At 42.5% G+C, this 16,570-nt stretch overlaps 1 protein-coding gene and 1 long non-coding RNA gene across 3 annotated transcripts in view; one reads left to right on the top strand and one right to left on the bottom strand.

Annotated features, from left to right (window-relative positions):
* Window positions 1-16,570, bottom strand: part of znf385a (zinc finger protein 385A) — a 53,958-nt gene that overhangs the window by 9,321 nt on the left and 28,067 nt on the right. The window contains exons 1-3 of one of the 2 annotated variants that reach the window (XM_010784425.1): window positions 13,901-14,368; window positions 11,181-11,291; window positions 5,734-5,908 (exon numbers count right to left, since the gene is read on the bottom strand). In XM_010784425.1, coding sequence (XP_010782727.1) covers window positions 5,734-5,908; window positions 11,181-11,291; window positions 13,901-14,032 — 418 coding nt within the window. In that variant the 5' untranslated portion in view covers window positions 14,033-14,368. Of the gene's footprint in view, window positions 1-5,733; window positions 5,909-11,180; window positions 11,292-13,900; window positions 14,369-16,570 lie in introns of those variants that run through there. The other variant, XM_010784424.1, reaches the window with a different exon arrangement.
* Window positions 8,762-9,979, top strand: LOC104956864 (uncharacterized). The gene is made up of 2 exons (XR_799607.1): window positions 8,762-8,948; window positions 9,057-9,979. It is a non-coding gene; the product is annotated as an uncharacterized lncRNA (long non-coding RNA).

The raw sequence follows: 16,570 nt of genomic DNA, 5'->3' as shown, positions 1-16,570 counted from the left end.
TAAGATATATTTGTGAGTGCTTTCCATTCCATTGCTATCCAAGATATAAATTATCTTTCTTTCCATATTCTGGAAGTTTCCAGCTGCAAATATGCTGTATGCTCTATGGCTGTATTTGTTGAATCTATTTTTTGTTAAAAAGGGAAAAGACCTTACACTGACTCAATATGGCATTTAGGAGTCCATAAACCAGGTCTACATCAAGTCCAGTGTAAGGGTAAGTGCTTTATGGAGAGGTTTTTGACTCCCAACATGCTTAAGTTGCCACATCACTGCCTGAGCTGGTTAGGTTGAGTATAGAGTTTAAACCTACAGGAAGGCGGAATGATCGAGAAGTAGTTTTGTTTTTTCTAGTATTGTTTTAAAATGTTGCCCACACACAGAGACGTACTCATGCACATGGCTTCATTGCAATGCCAAACCCCTAATCCGCGAGGTCCGCAACATGTGGCTTGAGTTAAAATCAAGTGTGGAGGAGTAGAGGTGGTAGGCCAAATAGTAATTATGGATTTCGTGATCCATGATGGCCTGGAGGTCTGCCGTACCAAACCATCACATCCATGCCCTGCTTCACCTCATACCACAGTGAATGCCTTTTGCACTCAACCCCCCTCAGACCCAGTTCAGCTTGAGGCTAACCCTGCGGGGCCTCCATAGCCGCAGTAATTCAGTGTCTATGTCAGCAACCGGAAATTACAATCTCGCTGAGCAGCAAAGTGTTTCCCTTTGTCTTATTTACTGACTAAAATGAAATGCGTGTAAGACTCATTCTAGATTTGCTATTCTCTCCAAGTGGCGGGGATAAATTGCTATGTTTTTCTTGCCCTGAGAATCCAACTGTCAGAGTTATTTGAATCCCCAGAAAATGAGGATATACTGTAAGCCTAATCAAACATTGATAAGGAAGTTAACTGACCTTCCCTGAAAGCTGGCCTCATATCCAAACAGAGGAAGGCATTATTCATTGGGAGAGGTCAGCAGAGGGAGATAACTCAGTCCAGATGCTCTTCCCTATAGCCTGGTGTGTCTGCATTGCCTTAATCCACCTCAGGAAATTAAAGCTATGTATAGTATGCAGTCTATGGGGAGAGGTTATGTTGATAGATCCATGGGATTTAATAGAGACTAATTCAAATTCAGACCAAAACCACCTCCTTTGTTTGCAGCACAAGTCAAAAATCATCTTGATTCCTTAAAGGCAGAATGAGTAGGATCTTTCAGTTGCTGTTTGTTAACACAATATTCAAAGTTGGCCCCTCCTCTGCGGCTCAACAACACAAGAAGTGCACGCCCCATGACCATAGATAGAGATATGTGCTCGCCAGAAGGTGAAAGTCAACCCCCTATCGATTTGGAACAAGCTTTGTCTGCTTGCTGTTTCGCTTCACTTTATTTACATTTATTCATCGCTGTGCCACGCATCTTTGTAGTATCCTCTTTGATGAGTGCTTACGATCTGGCATTGGTTTACTACGTGTTTATATGTTGACGCCAAGGAACTTCCCCAAACACAACAACATATGAAAATACAGGGAGAAGGTGTCAGGTTCTCCACAAATCACTGAGAGCAGTTCAAATTGTACAAGTTTAAACATAGTTTGATCTGCCTTTAAGTGTTAAGCATTGTCTACTTTGTGATAGCTTCTTGAAAATGTAAGTAAATATCTGATTGTAGGGCATAAGATATATTATAAAACAGTGCCTAAAAGCAATTTGTTGCAACAAAGAATGTAAGAGATCTCCTAGCATCCGAAACCAGAAACAAGTGTGCTTTTTGTTGTTATATAAATTGTAATGTTGAAAGCAGAAGAACATGGTTATTGCTATTATCAATCCTGGGTGCAGGGGGAAGGTTGTTCAGAGTTAGATATGCTTTCTTTATTTCACACGAGGAATGAAAGATGTGCAATTTAAACCCAGTAAACAGATTACAGAGACTTGCATTCGTGTGAGATACTTTTATAGCAGAACTGGCCAATTGACTTTCTGGTTATGATAACTTGTAAGTAGGTCCATGTTTCTATGTGTGTCTGTTTGTTGTGTGGAATTGTTTTTGTGTGTATTTGTGAGAGAAAGAGCTATCAGGATTCAGGGCTACTTAAGCAGTATGACGTCTGCCACTAGTGCCTATCCTTAATGATTTAAGATGTAAGTAACCTAATGCTGCCCCAACGTGAGCCGATCCTCATTTATAATGCAGTTTGGTGCCTTTTTCCAGAGTCTGGCCTTCTTCCGAACTCTGAGTCACACACACGCATGCTCAGTTAAACGCACACACACACACACGCACGCGCGCGCACGCACGCACGCACGCACGCACGCACGCACGCACGCACGCACGCACGCACGCACGCACGCACGCACACACACACACACACACACACACACACACACACACAACACACACACACACACACACACACACACACACACACACACACACACACACGCGCGCGCACGCGCACACACACACACACACACACACACACACACACACACACACACACACACACACACACACACACACACACACACACACACACACACACACACACACAGCATGAAGTAATGTGTAAAAGATACTTATGTTGACTATTCAGGTTGATTTAATCAAATAGCTTACTTTAGAAGAAAACTAAAACTGCTGAATTCCCTGAAAACTCCAAGACTAACAACAAATATAGACGGAGCATGAAAAGCACATCAGCTCTGTGTAACTTAATAGTAAAGTAACCTCATAGCCATGCAACCCTATCCTTCACATGAAAGTCATCTGTTTAATTGAACTTGTGTGTGTGCGCCTGTGAGTGTTTGTGTGGACTAAAGAGTGCTATAATGTCAGGGTGGTTTTAACATGGCCCTTCATTAAAGTAGGAGTGTCAGACAGCAGAGGGATGGCGAGGAAGGAAAAGGGGGAGGGAAGAGCAGAGTTTCTCTACAAGTAAACAGCTGTCTCTCCGTCATTCAGCCAAACCCCTCGGCTCACCGGACCAAATCCCCCAAAGGCAAGGGCCTCCTCTGTAGGGGCAACTATGACAGCAAACTATATGAGTGCTATAAAACTCGAGGCCTGTTTTGATAGCCATGAGGTTAAAGAAACATCAGCACTGACATGACTGACCTTTCACTGTTTCAGCCATCAGCAAGGTCACAATAAGTCCTGATATACTGTCATCACTGCTGGATGCATTTGATATGGTAATAAGAAGTGATGCAGCGTAAGGTTATCAGACCAAAGCTAGTCTGTACAACTACACTGTATCATATTTGAATGTCTCAAAGGAAATATTTCAGAAAATCCTTTGCAAAGAGATCAGTCATGAAAAAATCCACAACAACAACTGCTCTGTGTTTTAGGAGATTTGCACTTTGGGAAATATTCTCCTCTTTCTTCCATCTGTGTGCTTGCACTGGTCTGACAATATTGTTTGTGTATGTGTGCATGCATTGTATTTGTCTTTGTCCGTTTCAGAGTAAATGCCCCAGAGTGACCAATGTTGATGTTCTCAGGCTAAAACAGTGCCCCTTCTCCCGCTTGCCCAGTTGAAGACACACACAGCTGCCTGAGTTCTGTCCCCCTACCATGAAGCAGAGGGACAGGATCACACTGAGCACATGCATAAACACACACATTCACAAGCTCACAAGCAACCGTGCATGCGAAAGACCATGAAGTGACAGAGTTCTAGGGTCACGAGAAAGAGGCTTGGATGGAAAAAGGCATTCTTTCACATGTAGCTACTTTCAGATATCGGTCATGGCAGGCTTGTTTTGGCTCCTCAATCTTTCGAGTTCGCCACGGGAAGTCTTACTAATGGCGACAGGCCTGGAGCTGATCTCAGATCCCCCCCTTGAGGGAAAGAGAGTGAAAAGGACTGGCCCTCCTACTATTCTGGGATCAAATACTATAAATTGTGTGTTATTTTTGTGCATAGAAAAAGTCTCAGGTAAATGCTAAGGTCTTTGCTCTGGTAGGATGTTGCATTTTGGCCTTTACTGGACCTGTGTTTCCTCTTTTCATTTAATGTGTTTGCTCTATTCCCTCCTGTGAATACTAGTGCAAATGTCTGGTAAACAGTCAGCTACAGAGACCTCTGTAAATGTCACCAAAACATGGCCGGTCTATTCAATGCCTAGTGTTTGATCCAAGGACAGAGTGGTGACACTGAGGGAATGGAAACAAAATCTGTGTGGAAAAAGGACAAGGGCAAAGGCACACAGCACTCTCCGTCTGAATTATAGCTCAAAATAGGAAGATGAGCAAGACAGGGAGAGAGAAAGTAACACTGAGACAACATAGACAGTGCTAAAGAGATACTGCTAAAGAAAGAGAGCATTACCCCACGTCCTTACTTACCAATACATTAATTGTTCAACAGTGAATTACTCTTCATTAAATTCAGATCATCTGCTGTCTTTGTGCTTTTAGATGCTGGATTAGATTGGTGTCATCTTTATTTTTCTCAATAAGTCTTTGCACTCATTACCACCACACTGGGCTCAGGCAACATGGTCTATTTTGACTCTGTGGCAAATGGTATTGCACTTCAATCACTCACTAAGAAGTGTGCAAACACACACACACACACAAATATGCACACCGCAGGGGGGATTCTTGAACCACCATGTTTAAGACCATGTTTATGCTAACTCACCTGCTCACCGCCTAAATAGAAGGACACTAAACCAGTTTAACATAGCTCAGCAGACAAAGCATTGCTGTGGTTGGACTGGACTAATATGAGAATAGACTGTGGTACAATAATGATGCTTTTACTTTGATCAACCTGTCATTCAGAAAACGGGACACCTGACATCTGGTATGGTTGGTCTACTCCTCTCTGTGCTACTCAGCTGTCCAACAGATTCGATCATTTAACGTTGAAACCCTTAGCCAAAAAGGCCTATGAGCTGTATGAATAATGCAACAGTATCACTGGTGACAGTATACATTTACTTAAGATACATATACTATATAATATTTGGCCAAGTAGCTAACACTAACAGCTGTAAGTATGTTGCTTCTTTTACCAGCATATACTGATTATATTCAACTAAATTAGTCAGAATACATTTATATTTTGTTTTAGGATTGACAAACTTGTTTTTAGATAAAAAAAATTGTATGAATTCCCCTTCGGGTATCTGATCATAAACTGTTCTAATAAAATACACCATGACTATCAAACTGTAGTTTATCCATAGTGACCCAACGCTTTAAAGTTGTTTTTTAAATGTACTTCAATGTGTCCAGGGTTAAAGAAAGGAACGCATTTCTTTCTCCTGAATTTCCCCACAGGGAAAAATAAAAAGGTCCATCTATTCTTATTTTCAATTCAAATACACTTAATCTGTTGTTACAAATAGTTATGTCGACATGAAGCAGATAATCAAGCATAAAAAGTCCTGGCACCTAAAGGTTTGGTTTGATGAAAGAATGTGAGTGAATATGTGAGCCCTTTTAAAGTGCAAATAGTTTTGTGTGACTGTAACCGTTGGCCATAAGCTCTGCTGCAACCCTGTCGGACCACACAGAGAGGCGAGATGCTCAGAACAACAAACTGTAAAGCCACTGTGATTAGATGCCTTTGTTATTCTTGCCTATTTTCCACTTCAATTTTCAGCAAAACGATAAGCCTTTAAACATCCTACACATATTCTGAAAGGTTTTCTGTTTCTATTCTACTGTTTTAATAAATCATACCATGTTTTATATTTTCTAATATATCTCACCCGCTTTGCTGGGTTCGTTGTCTGTTGCGGGGCCAAGGGCGCCGGGTGGAGAAGGGGAGGAGGTGGGGGGCACAGTGTGAGGCTTGTCCCCCTCCTGAGGGCGACTTTTAGAGGTCTCGATGCCTTTGACTCTCCTGGCATGCCGGTTTCCTTTGTAATGGGCTTCTGCCTGGCTCTATAGGGGAACATGGAAATATACATGTTATGGTGTGAGTGAACAACAATGCCAACAGGTGAATAAACATTGCAGGCTGGATTAGAGTCACTGTGACACCAGCACACACACACATGCATGCGTGTCATTATGATAGCATATTATTCAATGTACTCTTGGGACTGGAGCCATAAAAAGCAGGAAGATTTACACTGGATAAATATATAACAAGCTTTGGAACAAAAAGGTGCAATGATGCAGAGAGGGAGACATTTGAGACATTGACCTGTCTGCCCCCCTTGTCCCGTTCGTCATCCTATTGTCCAGTTTTCAAATTAACAATACATTATCATGAAGCTCAAAGTCTTGACATACGTTCTCTGCAGTCTAATTCTCTAAATACAAACTTGGCTCCAGCTTTCATTACTACAACCATGCTGATAGACATGCCAAGGGAAGTTCAACTGGGGGTCAGTGGGATGCCACACTATCTGCCTGGAGGGCCAATAAGTCACTAGCTGACAATACCCTCCTCCCTCAATACACACATGTTAATATTCTAGTCAGAGCGGAGCACGACCCATGACATTTCCCTGTGTTTGATTTTTATATTTGCTGTTGTAATTTATTGTCTTCTGTTTGCGATTGTAGTAATGTGTTATTTATTATTTGCATGTACAGCACTTTGGCTCGACCAAAAATCGTTTTAAAATGTGCTATATAAATAAAAACCTGATTTGATTTGATTTTATAGAAGTAGACATTATCACTGAGAGCCTCGGAGGCAGACATGAATATGGCCTTCAGCTGCTGCCTAACAGGGTCAGGCTCAAATGCAATCCCAGACCTATACATACAGACTATGCATGCAAAGACCCTGTCTGAAATATCTCATAGAAAGATAAAATGTGGAACCGGACCCTGAGTCTGGAGGTTTCCAGGGACTGGAGATCTTTCTGCATTCCAGCACTGAAAACAATGGGCAGAGATATATTACAGAAGGCTTAGCTAGTGCGGCTAATCTCCTAGTGAAAGGCTAGCTACTAGCTAATGTGTTTGTTCACAGAGTAAACAACAGAGGCAAGTCTATTCATCATGAGAGAGACAACAGGGGAGTCTGTTTGTACTCCGTGTATGTTTGTGTGTCTGCACAGAGGTATGTGAGTCTGGGGCAACATTGCGGATGAGATTCAGGGTTGCTATACTAATCTGTTGCCAGTTAGTTAAGCTTCACCGTTGACCGTTGAAAAAAACACATACATACACAGAAACACACACAAGGAGTATTCATGTAACCATAGTTTCCATCTGTTCGCCCATTCTTTATCTTCCCTTTATCATGGCTCAAGTGTCGGTCTGTTAGAAGCACAAATAGGCTCTTGCTAATAGGGACACTTTATATCAGTTAGTTCCCTGCTGTTTGAAGTATGTTGTCTAAGCAGAAGTGTCATGCCAGTCTGTCCTAGCCAAATATTTTTTCTATCGAGGGACCAATGTTGAAGATGATTATTCATTTGCTGGATTACAGTTAGTTGCCAGGGAGAGTCATGTTTTTCAAATCGCCTGGCGGCTAACAGGTGCTGAAAGGCTTGGAGAATTTCAGACATCACACTGACCACAGGCTCAGACGTAGGGATAGTCTGGCAGAGGGCAGTCGGTGATGAGTAACGTCCCTGAGCCCAGTCATGTGTGCTTTTTGTATGTGTGTGTTTGTGATGGCATCCAGGACGTGATCTGGCACGGTAAACCTGGGGCAGGGACTGAAGTGATTTAGAAGATAACAAGTTTCTTGTAAATCTTGATAACAAACTGGGCTCTAGATATAGCAGACCCTCTGTAACTGACCCTATCAAAGGGGTCTTAAGTAGCTGCTTAAGCAAAGCCTGCAGATCAAGGTGGAGGGGGCTGTGGGTGGAAGAAGGGGGTGTGTCGGGAGGGCTTCTAAAAGAGAAGTGATTTCTCAGATGGAAAAAAGAAACAAGTGGAGATAGATGGGTGTAAGATGGTTTCTGGAAAACCTGCCACAGAGGCTCTCTTAACCTTTCCAACCAAGTCAAGGGGATCAATTGCCAGGCAGCTGAGTATCAGTGTGAGGTCCTGGATGGAAAGAAGTGAAAGGGAATGAAGAAAATGTGAAGGAGGTAAAGTGTGTAGCCAGGAATTTAAAAAAAGACAAGGAAAAGACCAGGAGGGTGATGTAACGAGCTGAGAATGAAGAGGGGAATAATATAAGAGAGAAAAATCTTAGAGAGAGGAAAAGCTGAAATACGCATCAACCTCTTTTTCATTATGCAAAGGGTTCAAACTGAACTAGTGTCTTCCAGCATGACTACCAATCTGAGGGAAAAGCAGTGATTTCACAGACTAGCTCCAGCTGCAGCTCCAGATGAGACAAAAGAGGAAGAAAAAAGAAGAGGAAGATAAAAGTGAGGAGTGAATAACAGATAGACTGGGACAATAGAGAGGGTAGAGTTATAAAAGGGTAGCGGGGGCAGGGAAGTAGCGAGTAAGAAAAAGGGACGTACAGCCTATAGTGTTGCTGCAGCAGCTGTGACGTTGGTCAATGCAGCGCGACAGAGTCTATGATGTCACTAATGCAGCACGCCACCAAGGTTATTGTGCATAAACCACCGTTTAACACCTCGCACCACGACACGAAGCAAGGACAGCCGGGCAAAAACACACCTTGATAAATGTTGTCCATTCCTTTCCCTCTAAGTCTCCTCTTTCCGACTTTCCCAAGATGCATTGGGGCTGTCAGAGCCAGACATTAATCCATGCCCTTGACGAATGCATCTTATAATAAGTAGTGGCAGGCAATTTTAGGCATTTCCACACTGTAAATAATGCAGCATATTAGAGAGGGAGACAGATATAAAGGGGGGATGGGGGTTGCTGAGAGAGAGACATGCAGAGAAAGAATGAGGAACAGAGAAAAAGATCAAATGGGGATGCATGAATGATGGCAAAATGATGCGTGAAATGAGGGGAGCACGAGGTGCAAGCTAGAAGGCAGAGCTGGATCCTTTGAAGACAAATACATTGATCATGACATTACATGGTAAGCCGCCTCGCATCTCCTTGACCTAATCAACTCACAGATGGCAGATAAAAACTGAGAAATGTCAACATCAAGGGCAATATAATAATCTTTTTTTTCTCAAAACAGAGACACAGACTGGATAAACGTGGTGGGGGAAGCAGCACAGGATTCTTCGATGCGTTTCCCTCTGTACTATTTTCCACCATGAAATATTCATCCCGACTTGACATTATGTAAAAGAGAACAGTGTGGGTGGACAGTCGTTCCATGGCGATATAAAGGACAATTTCTCTCCAGCCGAGTTAGTAGGACAGCACAAATGACACAAAAGTTTGACATTGCTGATATACTGCAGAGCCTGTTTTTTCTTGTGAACACTGGCAGCAAAACTAACAATGACAGCAGAGAAGTGCTGTAGTCCTGCCTATCAAAATCGTAAGGACTCACATTTGTGAGATGTGTACTGTATGTCCTTTATCATTCAGGAGCCAGAAGGAATGCCAAGGCAGCAGTAGGTGTCAGCATTGTTACAAAGAAGTGCACAAGTAAACAGAACTAGAGCTTCAGAGGGGACTGAATGCTCATGAAACCTAAGCATATGTCTCCAAATAATTATTCTAGTTTTGGAAAGTCATGCCTGTTTTTTCCTCCAACAGCAACTGGCTTAACATCTTTTACTGCATGACTATGGTATGCAATTGTTTGCTTGTGAAAGTGATCTTAGTCTGTTTATTGTTGTAACAATGTTTTTATAAGATAAGATAAGATGGATCTTTATTATGCTTTTATGCTACCTTATGCCAAGTCTCTCTTAAATGAACAAGAGAAAGAAACAAAACAAAAATACAAAAGGAGCCAGTCATATGTGGAGTTTTCCTAAATCTTTCATAGTGTTGGCACTGTAAGGAGGAGGGATCTGTCCATGACGAGGCAGGTTATAGCCAGATATCACTCATATGTCAGAAAACAAATAGTGCAGCCTACTGCTTTAAACATGATTTGTCGTTCCACTCTGCAAATCAATGTCAGAACCTCTCAATACATCATCATCACAAGTGATTATTTATGTTATATTTGGCTAAATGTGATGGAAAACACTCTGGATGCATTAGGTGCTTCTCTAGCAAGGTTAAGTCATGTATTTTCCTTTAAGCTGTCATTAAAACGATCTAACCATTAACTTAAATATTTGAATTCTTCACAGATTAACTCGTAGTATTCGCCAGTATTTGCCTTGTGGGGCTCAACATTTTGTATCATATAAACATCTTTGAATGACTGCCTCCTCTACCTATGAAGATATACAGATGGGAACTCTGCAAAGTGTAGGCTCAAAATTACAGGCCTGCAGCTCCATGACCACATGGAAACCATGATTGTAGACCTGTGGAGTATATATAGCGCCGGTCCATTCCTTAATGTTGTGTATTGTGGCTGAATGTACGCCCTGGCCCTGCAGTCTGCACCACTGAATAGGGAGCATCACAGCCAAATGATACACTGCGCACATGACATTTGGCACTGATGTTGTCATGTGTCTATCCTATTCATCCACAGCAGGAAGAAAAGACTGAGAATGGATTGGTGTCACTACACGTAAAATACTTCCATATGATGTTTGTTTTCTTTAATTTGTCATCAGTCATGTGTGCAAGTTGCCCATGGGTATAATGTGCCATTAAACTCCCATTATGAGTTGAGATGTAAACTACACCATATGGACGAATTAAACTGCTGTTCAAATGATAGAATTATACAAAAGCATGAACATTTCTGTTCATTTTAAAGAAATTATCACTTCATGACATGCTTGTGTGAAATTAACTTAACACATGTTGAGGATTTTAATCAAGCTTTGATGGGCAAGAGAAAATCTGTTTGAAAATGCAGGTAAAGTCCTCTTCCTCTACCTCTCTCTCAGCTTCTTCAGCAGCCTCCTCAGCTTTGTGCTGCAGTGCTTATTGCTTCTACTAACTGCACACCGTCTTGAAACAAATTAAATTCCAATGGGGTCGCAACTGCCAAAACATAGCCCAAACAAATGTACCACATCCTCTGTCAACACCCACTCTCAGGATAGCAAACAGATAGAAAAGCCCTCCAACACATTCCGAAAGCAAAAATATGAGTTGAAAAGTGAATGTGTACAAACAGCAAGATACAGCATATCTAATGCCACATGGGAAATGGAGATGTGGAGTGGGAGAAATACTGTGCATGTGTTGGGTTTATTATGTTTCTGTACTGTACCTCTGAGTTGAAGCGGATCTGGCAGACGTTACATGAGATGACCGGCCGCTTGGTCTTGACCAGTGGAACTCCAAAGGTGTGGTTGATCACGGCCTTTTGCACCGGATCCATCTGGTAGAGAAAATGACAGAAAAATCTGTGAGTTATAATCCAGACCCAGTGACTATTAACACTGGAGCACTCGTCCATGTGCCGCAAGTCAACAGGCCCATCCATCATTGTGATATAAGGAGTGAACGTGTGATGCCCTCTGCATTAGATGGGTGAGTAGAGGGATCCAAATCTCAAACTGATCACACAGCAGTGGATTAAGTGCATGGACAAGAGCGCGTTTGTGTTTTGTTGAGCAAATAGTGCTGTTCACGGCATGTTGCTACAACTGAGACACCTGTTGCATCCTGCCCACGCTCAACCTTCTTTCCTGACCAGGTTGTAGCTTCATGCTATCCTCGTGTTAATTGTTTCAGCTGGGACGTCCATCATACAAGGTGTTAAGCACCTCGTCTAAATTTAACCGACTCGCTTTAGGAGCTCTCCAACGTGTCAGTGGCTAAGCCACCTACTTCAATTCTGTCCCAGACAGTAAAGACCCTGCCCGCATCATTTTAAAAGGCTCTATTCCAATATTTATCTGTGTTTGAAGCTGCATTTATCTAGTGATTATTGTTAATTGACCTTAGTATTAGTCTAGGGTCAATAGCTATGGTGGTATTTCATCACAGACTATTGTCTGGCACTATGTCTGCAGCTAAAACAGTCCATATGTTAAAGATGATGCAGAGCATTGGTACTCGAAAGGAATAAAGAGAAACAGAAGACCTGGCCTGAAGGACAAAAGGATATGATATATGATAATGTGTTTTTGAATTCATAAGGCACCGAGGGAATGTTCCGGAGAGTCCTCCAAGTCTGATGCAGGCCTGTATGTTTTTGTTGAGAGCATGACAGACTATAAATGACTCAATATGGCTCGTCCCCAGATTTAATTTGGCTTATCACCAAAACTTTCCTTAAACTATCTTGCAACCAGAGCCATTGTCTAATCTAAAATAGCAAGACGTGACAAGAGAGGGAGACAAAAGAGCAGTTAACATACATTTTCTCATAACTTATAGACAAACCATTTACATTTCTGCATGCTGCATGTTACCGAGCAACTCTAAAGAAAACGGGGTAAACAGAAAGAAAGAAATGGGGAGAAGGCCCAAGACATTTAGCTGGGTGACAGGACGGTACAAAAACACACCATCTGGGGGAGCCAATGAATGAGACAGTGGGAGAGGAAGATGGATCGGGACAGATAGAAAGAGAAAAGGAGGGAGAAATGGGAAATAGCCCAGAAAAAAAGAGGGGGAGAAAAAAAAAAAAAAGAGGCCCAGGCCGGACATCCTCACATCGCACATTCTTATCTCATTTGGCTCTCTTTCCCATACTCCACGTTCCAAGACTCCCTCTATTTTTCTCCCCAGAAACAGCCTGAAGTAGGTTCTACTGCTGCGGTGAATTTAGATGGATAGAAGGGGAGGGGCGGATATTGAGCAATGACGTTGGTGGACAAATAGTATGGGGAGGAACTGCATGAATACCTCAAAAGTGAATAAATACAACCAAAGAAATCCACATACATTTTTGGTCTATTCTTTCAAACCCCTGCTAAATTTCACCCCAACTCCCATATTATAAGCAGACTTAACTGACAGGTTGTGGGGTAAATACTGTCTGTGGGTGTCCATGGTGTGACCCATCATCAAGTTTAATAAGAGCTGAACAGGCTGTGTGAGGTAACTGTACACATGAATCAGTACTCAGGGTGTGAGTTGAATATAACCCATTCAGTATATTCAGCTGCTAAAAACAATGCCCAGCTGCCAACAATCCTTTTTGGACGGCAGTTCACATGCTTCTTACCCACATGTTCTCCAAAACATGTCCTCATGTAATAGGAGCTGAGCCGTGTGATTACAGTAAGTGAAGAGGGATCGTCCAAAACTCACTCAAGTTGCTTTGACCAATTTTGAGAAAACTAACAACTGCCATTCCAATTGGCTGTGTTTCCTGCATTAATAGTTTAAGACTAATTCCTCTCTAAAATGTGAACTGTGAACAGTTGTCATAAGAGAAGCCTGGGTGAGTTTTGGAAACATGGAGCAGTATGGAGCAGTTTGCAATGTGGTGAAAGCCCTGGCCGATGTGAGTAAACCACATAAACCGCTGACTTTATCACTCAGCGGTCACATCAACAGTTCCACAGGGCCTTAAGAGACTAACAGCAGAATGCCTTTTGTCAATACAGAGTTTATTCTGAGGTGAAACAGCCCAAAGAGCAACCAAGCATCTCCCTTCACTTCACCACAACAAGGACCTAAACTCACCGACATTCTCTGCATGTTACTGTCTTTTTCTTCAACTCTCACTGCCCTCCACTCTTTATTTTTCATTCCCTCATGATTAGTTTGTGCCCTCTTCCTCTAGTGTGTTTGATCAGTACTCTGCGACAAAAGGTTTGGAATGGCTGGATTCCAGCAGCGAAGGATGCACTGTTCTGTGACTCTCGGTGGGACCACTCTGGCAGTCACTCCACAGTCTGCTCTGTGCCAGATAAATAAAGCCTTTGAAGCTCTTGGTTCTACATACTTTTGAGTCGTACCCAGATTAAGACACACTTGGGTGTAAAACAAACAAAAGAACGGCAAACAAGCTCCAAGCATTTAGGTACTCACCTTCTTCTCCTGTGTATCTGTAGAAGCTTGGAGCTGCATTTCTCCTCCTGTATGTGTACTGCTGGACGAAGTGTGTGTTTGAGCCTCAGCATGTGCGAGAATGAGAGTGTGTGGTGCACCTTCCTCACTCATTCAGCGCCCTGGTTTGTTGGTTGTCAATGCTGAATACAAAGTAACTCACTTAGAAGACTTGTGCCTAGTGATGCATTGCCAGCTACGATTTCTTTGTTTTCCCTCCAAATATCTGCCTTACTCTGTTATTTCACTGAAACATCACCTAACAAGTTCCTTTCCCTTTAGTTTAGCCTGCTCTCCTCTCCTCTTCGATATGTTCTCTCTCTCTGCCTCACGCTTCCCTAAAGTGCATGTCCTTTAGTCTGCTTTCCAGTTTTCTCCTCCCCTTCTCTCTCTCTCTCACTCCCCCCTTCTTCAGGCATGCTCTATCTGTCCAGATGCAGCGAGGATTGTGTGTCCCCCTCTCCTCCTGCTCAACTCTCCCCCAAGTTCACACCATCTATCAAATGTCACCATCAGCCCCTAGTGGCTCCCTAGCAACCCACATATGAACACACACACACACACACACACACACACACACACACACACACACACACACACACACACACACAGTGTATTTCTTCTCTGGTTTCAATGGTTCAAAGGTATATATGACGCCTTGCAGCCAGGCACAGGTGTGATGAAATGATTGTCAATTAATATGGTGGAGATTATTGTTGGAATAAGAGTTGTTTAGGAAGAGAGTAAGAAACAAGATACAAGGAGCACAACAGGGGGGATTCAACAAGTCTGCACACGCCTTTGCATGATTGGACACCTTCATCAGAAATGTCTGACTTTGCGGCCTGAGAAAGCCCACATCAGTGAATGCATCTTGGCTCAGAGGTGTGTGAGCATGCGTCTATATCAGGAGCAGCTGCTGCAGATAAATAATTCAGCCTTGTCACTGTCTAGAGGCACATTGAGAGAGACAGGCAGGTAGAGGACAAATCACATTAGAGGACCATTAAAGCTGTATATGGCTTTAGGAGAGGCTATTCGTCTGCTATGAGACTAATAACCCTCAATGTGAGGCTCATTAGGACTATGCAAACTCAGCACAGATCAGCTAATAAGAGAGAATGATAGAATAACTAGCTGCTAGCTTAATGCAGGGACATCTCTCAATATTATTGCAGCTATAATGCTGGGTCTTCATTGAAATAGTGTGCATATCATTACTTATTACAGTGTGTTGGTGCAGACAGGCAGCAGGAGGGATACTACTGTAGTCCTAGTTCATTCTCCATTCATGCAGTAATGTGAGAAAGAGGATACCAAAGAAGTCATGCTCTGATTGTTTACACATTCTTCTGTCTAAAAACCCCTACAAGCCATAAAATACTGTCAGTGATGTAAACAGAACCGCAAACACTTACTATATCACTCTAGGTCTTCCTGTAAACTAAAGCATAACAACTCAGAGAAACTCATGGGCCAGGTTTCCGTCTGTAGGAAAACATCAAGAGACATCCCTCATTAGCAGCAACCAATGTTTTTTATTTTAGCATTTTCACAGATCAAAGATATAGTTTAAGGCAAGTCTATATGCCACGAATAAAACAACTGTGATTGTGAATGATGCTTCAGGCATCACACACTTTTCTACTGTACCATCAGTGTGAGTGTGTCAGTCCATTGTTTGTAATGCAATGCAGTAAACACATATACTGCCGATGCGTATGTGCTGAAATGCAGTAAATCTGTAAGGTCATGCGGTCCTCCAACTCTCTCCTATGGCCCCATCTTCTGGCCGCAGGACTGTAAAACACCACTCAGTGTGCACTATGTCATCATCAGCAACAGCTATTAAGATTCACAGTGTCCCTGTGGGCCTTCAAACGTAGTTAACGTTCTGAGGAGGAGAATGGGGAGTGGAGGGATGTTACAGGAGATATGTATAGAGTCTACCAGAGGCAGCGATACAGGATGAAGAAAGAGCAAGCTGGAGTGATTATAGGGTTTTGCTAGCAGACGCAAGAGTGGAAACTGAGTGCCTGTGTAATTTCTGTATCTCTATTAATCAATGTCTGCTGGGTGCACTGCAGTTTCAGCACCAGTAGGAATGCTTACACCTATGTCATGGCCCGTGGAGAGCTATTAAATGTACTGTATAGTTAAATGTGTTTAACCGTGTCCGGTACTTTCCCTGTAGTATCATATGGGTCAAAGCAACATGCCAGATATGACCAAATTAGTAAAAGATATGTCGCACCTTTGCAAACTGCAGCCAAATTTGCCAAGCTGACACATGCAGATAATGACTGTAGCAAAAACCGACCAGAAATAGCACTGCCCCACATACAGTCCATACAAAGTTCACTGATTTTACATATTGCTGACAAGTAATGTGTTGACATTCCCTAATGGAGTCTCGAGACACAGGCAGCATATTATGCTGAGTTGGTGAAATGCTAAGTCTCTCTACGGTCTAATCTAAATGATAAGATGTTTGTCTGGGCCTGGGGAAACAGGAAGATCCCTCTCCGTTAAAATAAATAATACTACATCAAACAAACGGTGGTGTTTGAAGTGCACAGCAATGAGGATGGCCCGAGAACTGCTCTTTTATTTTGTGCAGAATAAAAAAAATAGTGTTTTGACATGAAATGG

Source organism: Notothenia coriiceps, unplaced genomic scaffold, assembly GCF_000735185.1.
Source record: "Notothenia coriiceps isolate Sejong01 unplaced genomic scaffold, NC01 NC01_scaffold00026421, whole genome shotgun sequence".
NCBI lineage: Eukaryota > Metazoa > Chordata > Actinopteri > Perciformes > Nototheniidae > Notothenia > Notothenia coriiceps.
The sequence above is the reverse complement of the archived record's forward strand: the minus strand, read 5'-3'. Positions and strand labels throughout refer to the sequence as shown.